Source organism: Scyliorhinus torazame, chromosome 15, assembly GCF_047496885.1.
Source record: "Scyliorhinus torazame isolate Kashiwa2021f chromosome 15, sScyTor2.1, whole genome shotgun sequence".
Taxonomy (NCBI): domain Eukaryota; kingdom Metazoa; phylum Chordata; class Chondrichthyes; order Carcharhiniformes; family Scyliorhinidae; genus Scyliorhinus; species Scyliorhinus torazame.
This window is the reverse complement of record NC_092721.1, coordinates 178,402,407-178,417,702: the sequence shown is the minus strand read 5'-3', so window position 1 is coordinate 178,417,702 and position 15,296 is coordinate 178,402,407. Positions and strand designations below refer to the sequence as shown.

The window sequence follows — 15,296 nt, the reverse complement described above, 5'->3', positions numbered from 1 at the left end:
TGTTGAACTTCCGGTTGCGGCGATGCACTGCTAAGCCGCACGTTTCGGCAGCTCCCCTTCTAACGGACTTTTGGGCTCTTTTCGGGAGCCCCAACCGAAATTTTTTCAGACCAAACCCAGTGTGGGGTGACGAAGGAAGGTGCCCCCCCCGGGTGTGTATGGAAAAGACCAGTGGAAGTGGCCAGATTGCGAAGGATCCTTTGGAGCAGCGGCCGAGAAGAGAAGGAAGAAGCAAGATGGTGGCGGATGGAGCCCAGATGACATGGTGCCTGGACCAGCAGGAATTCCTCCGACGGTGTGTGGAGGAACTAAAGGAGGTGCTGGCGCCGATGTTATTGGCAATCGATGGGCTGAAGGAAACACAAAAGGCCCAGGCGATAGAGCTCCGTGGAGTGAAGGCAAAGGCAGCCGAAAACGAGGATGAGATACAAGGCCTGGTGGTAAAAACGGAGACGCATGAGGCGCTACATAAGAGATGTATCGAAAGGCTGGAAGCCCTGGAGAACAGCTCGAGGAGGAAGAACCTCCAGATTCTAGGTCTCCCCAAAGGAACGGAGGGAGCTGACATTGGTGCTTATGTGAGCACGATGCTCCATACGCTAATGGGAGCAGAGGCCCCATTGGGCCCCCTGGAGGTGGAAGGGGCTCACTGGGTCCTTGTGAGAAGACCAAAGGCGGGAGAACTACCAAGGGCGATAGTGGTGAGATTTCACCGCTTCACGGGCAGAGGGGCTGTTTTGAGCTGGGCCAAGAAGGTACGGAGTAGTAAGTGGGAGAATGCGGTGATACGAGTGTATCAGGACTGGAGCGCGGAGGTGGCGAGAAGGAGGGCGAGCTTCAATCGGGCCAAGGCGGTGCTTCACAAGGAAGAAAATAAAATTTGGAATGCTGCAGCCGGCGCGATTGTGGGTCACGCACCAGGGCAAGCACTACTACTTTGAAACGGCGGATGAGGCATGGACCTTCATCCAAGAAGAGAAACTGGACTAGAACTGAGAGACTGATGTTGGGGGGAAAACAATGAGGTTGTGGTACAGAAGTGTAAATTGGGGAATGGGAGGTTTATAGTATTGAAACGATAGACGGGGAATTTCTCTCCTCTAGATGGGGGGACACGGAGAAATGTGGGCGCCGGTGGAAAAAGGGACTGAGAGGGGGGATGGGGAATGAGGGAGCTGCGCCATAGGGGGCGGGGCCGATAGGAAAGCACGGGTTTTTTTTCCACGATATGGAGATGATGGCGGGAAGATAGGCGCAGGAAGGAAGAGAGTTCCACACGAAAGGGGGATCAAAGAGAGAACGGGGGTAGCCGGGGTCAGTTAGAGTTAGCTGACTTTCGGAAGCATCATGGGGCGAGTAACCATGCTAGATGGGGATCTAGCGGGGGGGGGGGGACGGACTAACTGGGTTGCTGCTGCTGAGAGCAAGGGAGAGCTGGCAAGAGAAGAGATGGTCGGGACGGGCGCCGCCTGGGGGATGGGTGGGTGCACGGGACCAGGACGGGGAAGGCTAGTCGGCGGGGGGGGGGGGGCAATCCGGCTGATCACGTGGAATGTGAGAGGCCTGAATGGGCCGATTAAGAGGGCCCGGGTGTTCGCGCACTTAAAAAGACTGAAGGCGGACGTAGTCATGCTCCAGGAGACGCATCTGAAGGTGGCAGATCAGGTTAGGTTAAGGAAAGGATGGGTGGGACAGGTGTTCCACTCAGGGTTGGACGCAAAAAGTCTTGGTGGGAAAACAGGTGTCGTTCGAGGCTAGGAATATAGTGGTGGATAACGGGGGTAGATACGTGATGGTGAGTATTAGATCGGATGTCGTGCTGGTAAATGTATATGCCCCGAACTGGGATGACGCGGGATTTATGAAGCGGATGCTGGGACGTATCCCGGACCTGGAAGTGGGAAGCCTGGTAATGGGGGGGGGGGGGTGCGGTAATGGGGGGGGGGGGGGGGGGGGGACTTCAATACTGTGCTGGATCCAGGGCTAGACCGGTCCAGATCCAGGACCGGAAGAAGACCGGCAGCGGCCAAGGTGTTTAGGGGGTTCATGGGACAAATGGGGGGAGTGGATCCGTGGAGATTTGCTAGGCCATTGGGCCAAAGAGTTCTCCTTTTTCTCCCATGTCCACAAGGTATACTCCCGGATAGATTCCTTTGTTCTGAGTAGGGCACTGATCTCGAAGGTGGCAGGAATGGAGTATTCGGCCATAGCCGTTTCAGACCATGCCCCACACTGGGTGGGTCTGGAATTAGGAGAGGAGAGGGAGCAGCGCCCACTCTGGCGACTGGATGTGGAACTATTGGCGGATGAGGGGACCTGTGGAAGTGTGGGGGGATGTATTGAGAAGTACCTGGAGGTCAATGCCGATGGCGAGGTCCAGGTGGGGGTAGTATGGGAAGTGCTGAAGGCGGTGATTAGGGGAGAGTTGATCTCCATTCAAGCTCACAAGGAGAAACAAGAGGGCAAAGAAAGGGAGAGATTAGTGGGGGATATTTTGAGGGTGGATAAAAGATATGCGGAGGCCCCGGACGAAGGACTATATCGAGAGAGGCGAAGACTTCAGACGGAGTTTGACCTGCTGACCACAGGAAAGGCAGAGGCACAGTGGAGGAAGGCACAGGGGATGCGATATGAGTATGGGGAAAAGGCGAGCCGGCTGCTGGCCCACCAACTTCGCAAGAGGATAGCGGCGAGGGAGATTGGGGGAGTTAGGGATGAAACGGGAACTACGGAACGGAGAGTAGGGAAGGTAAATGAGGTGTTTAAGACCTTCTATGAGAGGCTATATAAGTCCCAACCCCCGGAGGGAAAAGAGGGAATGCAACAGTTTCTGGACCAACTAAGGTTCCCGAGGGTGGAGGAGCAGGAGGTGGCAGGTCTGGGGGCGCCAATTGAGGTGGATGAGGTGATTAAAGGACTGGGGAACATGCAAGCAGGGAAGGCCCCGGGACCAGACGGGTTCCAGGTGGAATTCTACAGGAAATATGTGGACTTGTTGGCCCCGCTGCTGGCGAGAACCTTTAACGAGGCCAGACAATGTCGGAGGCGACGATATCACTAATCTTGAAGCGTGATAAAGATCCGCTGCAATGCGGGTCATATAGGCCTATCTCACTCCTAAATGTAGACTCCAAGCTGCTGGCAAAAGTGCTGGCGACGAGGATAGAGGATTGTGTCCCGGGGGTGGTGCATGAAGACCAGACAGGGTTTGTAAAGGGGAGACAACTGAATGTCAACGTTCGACGGCTGCTGGGGGTGATAATGATGCCCCCAGCGGAGGGGGAGGCAGAGATAGTGGTGGCGATGGATGCGGAGAAGGCATTCAATAGGGTAGAGTGGGAGTATTTATGGGAGGTGTTGAGGAGGTTTGGGTTCGGGGAGGGGTTTGTCAGTTGGGTCAGACTCCTATACGAGGGCCCCAGTGGCAAGTGTAGTCACAAACCGGCAAAGATCGGAGTATTTTCGGCTACACAGGGGAACAAGGCAGGGGTGTCCCCTGTCCCCATTACTGTTCGCGTTGGCAATTGAACCACTGGCCATAGCGTTGAGAGACTCTAAGAAATGGAGGGGGGTAGTCAGAGGGGGAGAGGAACATCGAGTGTCACTCTACATGTTGCGGACCCTGTAGAGGGGATGACAGAGGTTATGCAGATATTGAGGGAGTTTGGAGATTTTTCAGGATACAGGCTAAATATGGGGAAGAGCGAGCTTTTTGTAATACACCCCGGGGACCAGGGAAGAGGAATAGACGCCCTGCCGTTAAGGAGAGTGGAAAGGAGCTTCCGATATTTGGGGATCCAGGTAGCTAGGAAACTCTACACAGACTTAATCTGACGCGGCTGGTGGAGCAGATGGAGGAGGATTTCAAGAGGTGGGATGTGCTGCCGCTCTCATTGGCGGGCAGAGTGCAGGCGGTAAAAATGATGGTTCTCCCGAGGTTTCTTTTCGCGTTTCAATGTCTCCCCATTCTGATCACGAAGGCCTTTTTCAAAAAAATAGACAGGAGCATTATGAGTTTTGTGTGGGCAGGGAAGACCCCGAGGGTAAGGAGGGGGTTCCTGCAGCGTAGCAGGGACAGAGGGGGACTGGCGTTGCCGAGCCTGGACGACTACTACTGGGCCGCCAATGTGGCGATGGTTTGTAAGTGGATGAGGGAGGGAGAGGGGGTGGCGTGGAAGAGCCTGGAGATGGCGTCCTGTAAAGGAATGAGCCTAAAGGCGCTGGTGACGGCGCCGCTGCCGCTCTCCCCGAAAAGGTATACCACAAACCCAGTGGTGGTGGCAATCTTAAGGATCTGGGGACAGTGGAGGCGACACAGGGGGGTGACGGGTGCCTTGGTGTGGTCCCCGATCAGGAACAACCACAGGTTTGTCCCAGGAAAGATGGACGGAGGGTTCCAGAGCTGGCAACGAGCAGGAATTAGGAAACTGAGAGATATGTTTATAGACGGGATGTTTGCGAGCCTGGGAGCGCTGGAGGAAAAGTATGAGTTGCCCCCGGAAAACAATTTCAGATACATGCAAGTGAGGGCGTTTACAAGGCAACAGGTGAGGGAATTTCCGCTGCTCACAGGGGATCCAAGATAGAGTGATTTCGGGGGTATGGGTCGGGGAGGGCAAAGTGTCCGAAATATATCAAGAGATGAGAGACGAGGGGGAGGCGATGGTAGAGGAGCTGAAAGGAAAATGGGAAGAAGAGCTGGGAGAGGAGATTGAGGAGGGTCTGTGGACTGATGCCCTAAGCAGGGTAAACTCCTCGTCTTCGTGTGCCAGGCTTAGCCTGATTCAATTTAAGGTTCTACACAGAGCACATATGACGGGAGCAATACTGAGCAGGTTCTTCGGAATGGAGGACAAGTGCGTGAGGTGCTTGGGAAGCCCGGCGAACCACACACACACGTTCTGTTCGTGCCCGGCACTGGATGAGTACTGGAGGGGAGTGGCAAAGGTGATCTCAAAGGTGGTGAAGGTCCGGGTCGAGCCAGGCTGGGGGTTAGCGCTATTTGGGGTAGCGGAAGAGCCGGGAGTGCAGGAGGCGAAAGAGGCCGATATTTTGGCCTTTGCGTCCCTGATAGCCTGGCGAAGGATCTCACTCATGTGGAAGGAAGCGAAACCCCCCGGCGTGGAGGCCTGGATAAACGATATGGCAGGCAGGGTTCATAAAACTAGAACAAATGAAATTTGCGCTGAGAGGATCGGCTCAGGGGTTCTCCAGGCGGTGGCAACCATTCCTTGACTATCTCGTGGAACGTTAAGGGAAAATAGATCGTCAGAAGCAGGGGGAAGGGGGGGGGGGGAGCACTATTTTTTGTTACTTTGTTATTTCACTATATTATTTAAATAATGGTATTTATTAGTTACTGTACTATTTTTATGTTGATTTGTAAAACGGAAGAATGTTGTTTGAAAACTTTAATAAAATATATATTTTTTTTAAAAATGCTTGTTGTTACTAAGCAAACTGGAGCTGTCCTTGCTGCCTCAACAGATGCAACTCTGTGCAAAAACTTGACATCACCAGCCAATAGGTACAGGTCATATTAGCAGCCAATCCCATAACAGCTAGATATGAATGGCAATGTGGGTAATCTGGTCCTCCACTTGGCTGTGGAGATGCTTGTTATGTCAGCATGGGTATCCATTTTAAATGTTACCACCCAAAGGGTAAATAGAGAGAAACTAGTTCAGTATTTCCCAATGTTTGTTCCACCCCACCCCCCAACAGTAACTCAATTTTGAAAATTGCCATGACACCAGAGCGGGAGGGGTAGTAGAGCTGTGGGGTGTGGGTGTATTTGAGAGAGTGAAGATTTATCAGAGCAAAAGAGGGAAGAGATTTGTAGTGGTTGAGCATGGCGGGGAAGTGTTTAAACTGCAGGGTTTTAAAAAAAATAAAAGCATCCATTTTTTCACAGGCTTTTTTGAGCAATTATCAGGCCTCAACGATCTGTCCATTAGGCCACGCGCACACAAAGAAAAAAACATGAGGATCTAAAGGGGCACTTATCTAAATTTAAAGGCAACAGTGTTGCCTCGGAGCTCACAACCCCAAAACCCCATCTTGCCACTCCAAGCTGGGGGACACAATCCAACGTTTGGGATGCCCGGTCTAGTTCCTCTGATAGGGCAGTCCAGAACATGTAGGGCATAACAAAATAACAGCTAGACTGTACAGTGGAGACATCAGAAAGCATTTCTTCACAAAAAGTGTAGCAGAAATCTGGAAGTTTCCCCCATAACAAGTTGAGTCTAGGTCAACGGAAAATTTCAAAACTGAAATTGATAGATTTTTGCTAGATAAGGGTTATAGAAGCAAGGCAGATAGACAGTGTGAATATGCATATCAGCCTTGATCTAATTGGAAGACAGAACATGTTTGATGGGCTGGATGACCTACTCCTATGTTCCATTTTTTGGAGGACCGGTTTAGTTCAGTTGGCTGGATAGAAGGTTCGCGATGCAGAGCGAGGCCAGTAGTGTAGGTTCAATTCCCGTACAGGCTGAGGTTATTCATGAAGGCCCCATCTTCTCAACCTTGCCCCTTGCCTGAGGTGTGGTGATCCTCAGGTTAAATTATCACCAGTCAGCTCTCCCCCTCAAAGGGGAAAGCGGCCCATGGTTACCCGGGACTACGGTGGCTTTAATTTTTACTAAAACTTTTTCCTGAAACTACGAAAAAAATATTTTACTTCCTGAAACTACTAAAACTTTACTTCCTGAAATTCATACATCTTACCTGACCAGCGTGTTCAGTGGCTATCCTTATCAAGGCATTCACTGCGTATTCAGCTTGTAGTTGTTCTAACCCTGGAGCTTTAGGGTCTGGGGCATCACCTAGGCCATCCTCTCCATGATAATTGCCAGCAGTTAGCTGATTTCCAAGGAGAGAGGTACCGGCACCACGGAACACAGGAATCTGCAAAAGGAAAAGGAAACTTAACAGCATTTATAAGTGCGATGAAATACACTGGTTCAAGTTACGATATTCTGGCCCAGTGCTGACCTCATTCCAAACCCCAGGAATGAAGACACTTATGTAGAACAGGTGGATACCCATATGCTCTACTGCACTATTTGGGTATCTGCCCTTCAAGAGCCTTGCTGCTCTTTAGGGTGGGTGCAGGGAACTAAGAAATAAAATCACCATTGTTACATTTCTAAAGGCAATCATTTGCTCAGCAATTGACTGGCAGTGATAAAGACCTCAAATTCTTATCTTACAGGCATTGGCCACAGGAAGGATGGATCAAAGGGCAGCATGGTGGCACAGTGGTTAGCACTGCTACCTCATGGTGCCGAGGTCCCAGGTTCGATACCAGCTCTGGGTCACTGTCCACATTCTCACAGTGTTTATGTGGGTTTCGCCCCTACAACCCAAAGATGTGTCGGGTAGATGGATTGGCCACGCTAAATTGCCCCTTAAATGGAGAAAATGAATTGGGCACTCTTCATTTATTTAAAAAAAAAGGAAGGATGGAACTAATTCTAATAGGGGAATCTCCTCATCACTACTCCATTTTGGTGAAGTCAGGCTGGGAGTGGATGAGTACAAGAGGCACTCAACCCATCCATCAGAAATTTGACCGTTGGAATCTGGTTCCACACTAGGTCCTGACTAGTCATCTACACACACCCTCTCACGAGACGTCTGCCCTGCTTCTGCAGTCCAAAGTTCAAGAATGTTGGTGCCATTATACTTTGTGTGGATTTACATAGTTACAATTGTGGACTATGGCAAATGACTTACTTATAAAACAAGTAAAGGCAATTCTTCATCCTTTGTATTGAACCTTTAATTCCCACAATTGAACAGGTAAATATGTACACATTTGAAAGGAAAATGCCATTGTGCAGATCAAGCTGAACCAAGGATCTCTTTTAAGGATAAAGCATGAAGGTATTTAAAAATTAAAAATAAACTTGAAGGCTTAAAAATATTTCATGATAAAATCTTCTTCTGAAGCTGGATTTTGCATCCCAAAGATGGGTATGTTTTCAAAGGGGGGCGCATAAAACACAAGAGATGGAAATCCTTCCAATCCACCCGAGAGCTGTCCCCGCTGCCTCCATTATAAAGTAGGTGGATGGGCACCAAAATCAGTAGCCACCCGTCAGCCAGATTTACTTGAATAATTCAATAAATAATTGGCTTAATAAGTTCAATTAACACGTATAATATTCTGCTCCCACCATAATGCTTGGGCAGGTAGGTGGGGAATATTTTTGTAAAGTTGGGAAGGAAGGTGGATCAGACGGTTCCCTTTACGCATCAGGGGCACCTCTCTTCCATATTTTACACCCCACGGCGGTACAGGAATTAGTACTGCTGCCCCGTTTATATCAATTTATATGCCGAAAACCAGCCAAATTCCCCCAAGATCTCCATAATCCCCCCCCAATTCTGCCCCCGGGTCCAAAATATAAAATAGCAAGTCATCCGCATATAGCGAGACCTTATGCTCGGCATCCCCCCACCCCCACACACACACACACGGATCAATACCTCGATGCCCTCACCAAGATGAAAAGCAACGGGGAGAGCGGGCAAACATATCTTGTCCCATTATGTAGCCCAAAGTACCCCAAACTCACTTGGTTCGTCCGCACACTTGCCACTGGCGCCGTATACAGCAGCCGGACCCAATCCACAAACCCCCGCCCAAATCCAAACCGCCCTAGCAACTCAAATAAATTTGCACACTCCACCCAATCATTGCCACCACTATGTACCTCCTGTCCTTCCAAGGGTATCATAATCACATTAAGTAACCTCCGCACATGCCAACAGCTGCCTTCCCTTCATAAAACCTGTCTGATCCTCCCCTATCGCGCCCGGCACTCAGGCCTCAATCCGTGATACAAGCACTTTTGCCAATTGCTTAGCATCTATATTCAATAACGACATCGGGCAGTACGACTCACACTGCTACGGGTGCTTATCCTTCTTTAAAATCAGGGAAATGGAAGCCTGCGACAATGCAGGAGTGAGTTCCCCCCTCTCCTTGCCTCGCCTCATTATACGTTCTCATTAGCAATGGCACCAGCTCTGCCCCAAACCTTTTATAAAACTCAACTGGTAACCCACCTGGACACGGGGCCTTCCCTGACTGCATCGCACCAATGCCATCCATCACCTCCCCCAACCCAATTGGGGCCCCCAGACCCTGACCCCACCACTCCCCCACCTTGGGAAACTCCAACCTATCCAGGAACCGCCACATCCCCTCGACCCCTGTTGGGGGCTCCGATTCGTACAGCTTCGAAGAAAATACCTCAAATGCCCCATTCACCCACTCCGGGTCCATCACCACCTTACCACTCTGATCCCTCACCCTACAAATTCCTCTTGTCCCTCAGCCTACCAATCACCCTCGCCAATGCTTGCTTCCTCACTGATGGGCCAGCATCCTACTCGCCTTCTCCCCATACTCGTAAACTGCCCCACCGCCATCTCCGTAGACACTAACCCAAACTCCATTTGGAGCCTCTGCCTCGCCTTCAGCAACTCCTCCTCCGGCGCCACCGAGTATCTCCTGTCCAGCCTCAAAATCTCATCTATCAGCCTTGCCCTCTCCTCCCGCTCCACCCTCTCCCTGTGCGTCTTAATCAAAATAAATTCCCCTCTAACTACAGCCTTGAGTGCCTCCCACAGCTTGGCGGCTGTGACCTCCCCTGTGTTGTTCAACTCCACATAGCCCCGAATGGCAGCCCGCACCCTTTCACATACCGCCTCATCCACCAACAGCCCCACGTCTAACCTCCACGGCGGCCGTTGGGCCTTCTCCTGAACTACCAGCATCCCCTCCAACATCATATACCTACCTCCGGATTGGCCACAATGCTCCCTACCTCAAATACCACCTCTTATTAACCAACACCGCTACCCCTTCTTCTTCATATCCAACCCCGAGTGGAACACCTACCCCACCATCCCTTCTTTACCGTCGTCTGATCCCCAACTTCAGGTGTGTCTCGACGTCCGCCTTCAGACTCCTTAAATGTGTGAACACATGACTGTTTAACCAGCCCATTCAGCCCGCTCACATTCCACGTGACCAGCTTGGTCTGGGGCTCCTCACCCTCACCACCCCGCTCCCCCCCCCTCCTCCTGGCAACCCCGCACTTCACTCCAATTAACAAGCCCGCCCACCTAGCCCAAGGCATCTGGCTTCCACTCAGCCCCCAGTCCACCCCTTCCTCCCCAATCCTTCCAACCGCCAACAAACAAAGAGAAACAAAAGGCACACTCATCATTGTCGCTCCCCCGTTGAAACAGATGCCAAACTACCCACCCCATACTCTTTACAGTGAACACAAAGCTCCTCTCCAAAGTTCAATGTCCTCACATTCCTCCCAGTCCATGGTCCCTCACCTCCTCTGGTGAGTCAAACTAAAACTCTTATTTCTGAAGAGTCACCCACAAGCAGGCAGGGTACAAAACTCAAAACTTCACCCCCTTCTTAAAGAGGGCAGCCTTTATCTGGTTGAACCCGACCCTCCTCTTCAACAATTCCGCACCCAAGTCCTGGTAGGCCCGCAGCTTACTCCCCAGGTGCATTTCCTAGTCGGCCTCGGCCATTTCAAGATCTTTTCTTTGTCCAAGAATTGATGCAGACGCACCATTGGGCAGCACGGTAGCATTGTGGTTAGCACAATTGTTTCACAGCTCCAGGGTCCCAGGTTCGATTCCCGGCTTGGAAGTCTGTGAGGAGTCTGCACATTCTCCCCGTGTGTGCGTGGGTTTCCTCCAGGTGCTCCGCTTTCCTCCCACAGTCCAAAGATGTGCAGGTTAGGTGGATTGGCCATGCTAAATTGCCCTTAGTGTCCAAAATTGCCCTTAGTGTTGGGTGGGGTTACTGGGTTATGGGGATAGGGTGGAAGTGTGGACCTTGGGTAGGGTGCTCTTTCCAAGAGCCGGTGCAGACTCGATGGGCCGAATGGTCTCCTTCTGCACTGTAAATTCTATGATCTATGATCATCGCTCTCGACGGCTCCCCCTCCTGTGGCCTCCTCCTCAGTGCTCTGTGCGACCGATCCACCTGGGGAGGATGGTCGAAAGCCTCCTCCCACATCAACTTCTCCAGCATGCTCGTCACATACCTGGTGGCCTCCTCTCCCTCAATGCCCTCAGGCATCCCGACGATCCTCAGGTCGTCTCCTGGAGTGGTTCTCCAGGTCGTTTTAACTTCTCTCTCAGTCTCTTCTGGCTGCCCAGAACCATTCCCAACTCCGTCTCCAATGAGACCATCCGCTCCTCATGCTCCCCCAGTGCCTCCTTGCCCTCCACCATCTTCACCTGTGACACACCATAAAAACTTTCCTGCTCCAGCTCCTCGCTCTTTCTCGTGGCACCTCTCAACCACATACCAACCTCATCAGAGTAATATTACCTTCCCTGGGCACTCACATACCTTTTGCCCTCACAAAAAAAGAGAAAACACCCATACGGTTGAGGAAGGACCAACAAAATGCACCTTGAGCGCGAGCCACCAAATGTGCAACCACTCACTCCATGGCTGCCACCGAAGTCCCCGTTTGATAGCGCTGTTGATGACACCCTTACATCACTTTACTGATGATGGAGAGTAGACTGATAGGGCGTTAATTGGCTAGGTTGGATTTGTCCTGTTTCCTGTGTAGAGGACATACCTGGGCAATTTTTAACATTGTCGGGTTGATGTCAGTGTTGTAACTACTGCAACAGCTTGGCTCGAGGTTTGGAACGTTCTGGAGCAGGGTCCATAGCATTTGCAGTATCCAGTGCCTTCAGCCGTTTCTTGATATCACGTGGAGTGAATCATATTGGCTGAAGACTGACATTTGCGAGGAGACCGAGATAGATCAGCCACTTGGCGCTTCTGGTTGAAAATTCTTCCTTGACTTTTGCACAGATGTGCTGGGCTCCTCCATCATGAAAGATAGAAATATCTGGGGGCCTCCTCCTCCAATGAGTTGTTTAATTGCCCACCACCATTCGCGGCTGAATGTGGTAGGACTGCAGAGCTTCAATCTCACCCGTTTTTTGTGAAATCGCTTACCTGTACCTATTACTTGCGGCTTATGCTGTTTGGCATACTAGTCCTGTGTTGTAACTTCACCAGGTTGACACCTCATTTTTAGGTATGCTTGAATTTGCTCCTGGCATACTTTCCTGCACTCTTCATTGAACCAGGGTTGAACTCCTGGTTTGGTGGTGATGGTGGAGTGGGGAATATGCCATGTCCATGAGGCGGCAGATTGAGATGGAGTATAATTGAGCTGCTGCTGTTAACTCACAGCACCTCATGCCCAGTCTTAAGAGTTGCTAGACCTGTTTGATGTCTATCCCATTTCGGTGGTAGTGCCACACAAGGCAATGGAGGGTATCCTCAATATGAAGACGGGACTTTGTCTCCACAAGGACTTTGCAAAGGCACTTCTACCAATATGGTCATGGACAGATGCATCTGCAGCAGGCAGGTTGGTGAGGATGAGGTCAAATATGTTTTTCCCTCTTGTTGGTTCCCTCACCACCTGCTGCAGTCCCAGCCTCACAGCTATGTCCTTTAGGCCCCGCCAGCTTGGTCTTTGTACTACTGAGCCACTCTTGGTGATGGACATTGAAGTCCTCCCAGAGTATATTTTGTGCACTTGCCACGCTCAGTGCATCCTCCAAATGATGTTCAACATGGAGGAGTACGGATTAATCAGCTGATGGTGGATGGTACGTGGTAACTAGCAGGTTTCCTTTCCCATGCTTGACCTGAATCCATGAGACTTCATGGAGTTCAAAGTTGATGTTGAGGACTCCCACGGCAACTCCCTCCCGACTGTATACCACTGTGTCGCCACCTCTGCTGGGTCTGTCCTGCTGGTGGGACAGAACATACTCAGCGATGGCGATAGTGGTGTCTTGGACATTGTCAGTAAGGTATGCTTCCGTGAGTATGATGATGTCATACTGTTGCTTGATTAGTCTGAGAGATATCCCAACTTTGACACAAGCCCCCAGATGTTAGTAAGGAGGACTGCAGGGTCGACAGGGCTGCATTTGCCATTGTTGTTTCCGATGCCTAGTTTCAATTCGTCTGGTTTCATTCCTTTTTTGTGTTACCGTAGCAGTTGAATACAACGGAGTGGCTTGCTAAGCCATTTAAGAGTCAACCGCATTGCTACAGGTCTAGAATCACATGTAGGCCAGGCCAGGTAAGGATGGAAGATTTCCTTCTCTAAAGGACATTAGTAAACCAGATGGGTTTTTATGACAATTGACAATGGTTTTATGGTCCTCATTAAACTTTTAATTCCAGATATTTTATTGAGTTTAAATTCCACCATTTTCCCTGGTGTGATTTGAACTAGAGTCCCTGATCATTACCCTCTTGACTCTGGATTACTAGTCCAGCGACAATACTACTACCAATACTACTACACCACCGCCTCCCAATAAGATGGTCCAATAAGGTGTTGGTATTTCCCTTGGTAATGCAATTAAGTTTGGGAGTGCTTGGGGGTAGAAATATTTCACCAACATCAGTTTTAGGTCAAAACACTTGTTGGATAAATAGGATGCTGTGAACCCGATATTCCTTTCCTACTCATTTGCTTGCCCACTGCCTATCCTGTCAACATATCGCTGGTGCGTGTGGCGCCATTTATGGGAGCGCTGCTGATGGGCTGCTGGGAATGGTGTCAGAATGGAGGCGGGATTATTGATGCAGTCAAATGATTCAGATGAGCAGGGTCCCAGGGTTCACAGAAGAAGCAATAGTGATATTCCAGACAAGCAGAGTACTCGTGATGTAATTGGGCTGCAAGCCCGAGCTTGTCATGTGATTTTGAAGAGAGAGCTCAATTTGAAAGAAATTAATACAAGCCTACTGGGCTTGTAAAAAACAGTTGCATGATTCTCGCTTTGAATAATAGGGGGTGGCACAGTGGTGAGCACTGCGTCAGAGCGTCAGGGACCCGGGTTAAATTCCAGCCTTGAGTGACTGTCTGTGTGATGTGACTGACTGTGTGGAGTTTGCACATTCTCCCCGTATCTGTGTGGGTTTCCTCCAAGTGCTCCGGTTTCCTCCCACAGTCCAAAGATGTGCAGGTTAGGCAGACTGGCCGTGCTAAATTGATCCTTAAATGTCCAAAAGGTTAGGTGGGGTTACAAGGATGGGGTGGGGAATTGGGCCTAGGTAGGGTGCTCTTTCAGAGGGTCGGTGTATACTAGAAGGGCCGAATGGCTTCCATCTGCACTGTAGGAATTCTATGTGTCATCTTTCCCTATAGATGGAGCACAATTTATGCAGCTCTTTGGTATTTCACCTTGATGATCCATCATCGTGTGCATGGCTATAAGCTTCTCTGGCCAATCTCAACTGACATTAATATCAGTATATCATTTCAATGTACGCCAATGAAATGTCAGACAACCCGCAGAATTTACACTTTCACAGCTCAGTTTTTTTTCTTCAAGCTCTGTGAGCATTAGAGAAGTAGAACTCTTAAATCACAACACACCATTAAACTTTTTGACAAATAAAGTCACTGTTAATGTAGAAAGAAAAATTAATAGTTACAAAAGATTCATTATTTTATATAAAAGTATACTTTTGCACTGATTTATAAAATAATTAGCACTCTTACACTTGCTGAACAGCTTTTTTTGACAAATTTCTGCACCTTGGTAGATCTGCACATGGCATAAAAACTCTCTTTTCATTACGTACCTTGGTCTTCTGGCAAACCTCTAACACCCGAAGTACATTTTTGCACACATTTTCAATTTTTGTGTTTCCATGAACACATGTTATACCCAGGATCTGCACATTAGGAGCTGCAAGAGCCATCATCATCGCTTGGGCATCATCCACCCCACAGTCAACATCTAAAAGCAGCAACTTCTTTGCCATCTTGGAACCTGTAGCCCAAAAACTTAGTAAGATTGAGTTTAAAACAGGACCAATTGGTCTTGCATTCTATAGTTAATTATAACACTAAACACTGGTGAATGTGTATAGGCAGCTGCAAGAAAATAAATAGCGTAATGCTTGAATGCTCATTCGCATTGCACCCCAAAATCCTGGCTGTTATAGGAATGCAAAGCTGATGTTGCCGTTTCGGATAACTCACTTCCACTGCTCCCAAATAACTGAAAAAACAAAACAGGGCACATTGCCTGATCACTGGGCCCACGGTGTTTTCTGGACATGAACTCATTTCCAATCCCCACTTTTCGATGCTATTTCAATGTGATTTGCTACATTTCTACCTTTTGAAATCATGCAAAAATCATCAATCGGGAAGCAAGTAAACAAGGATTTC

At 49.6% G+C, this 15,296-nt stretch overlaps 1 protein-coding gene across 1 annotated transcript in view; it reads right to left on the bottom strand.

The window, feature by feature from the left end:
- LOC140392029 (inosine-uridine preferring nucleoside hydrolase-like) overlaps positions 1 to 14,893 on the bottom strand; it is a 48,603-nt gene extending 33,710 nt beyond the window's left edge. Inside the window, exons 1-2 of the mRNA XM_072477205.1 lie at positions 14,702 to 14,893; positions 6,736 to 6,915 (exon numbers count right to left, since the gene is read on the bottom strand). Coding sequence (XP_072333306.1) covers positions 6,736 to 6,915; positions 14,702 to 14,884 — 363 coding nt within the window. The 5' untranslated portion in view covers positions 14,885 to 14,893. The remainder of the gene's footprint in view (positions 1 to 6,735; positions 6,916 to 14,701) is intronic.
- Between the last annotated feature and the right edge of the window lie 403 nt (positions 14,894 to 15,296).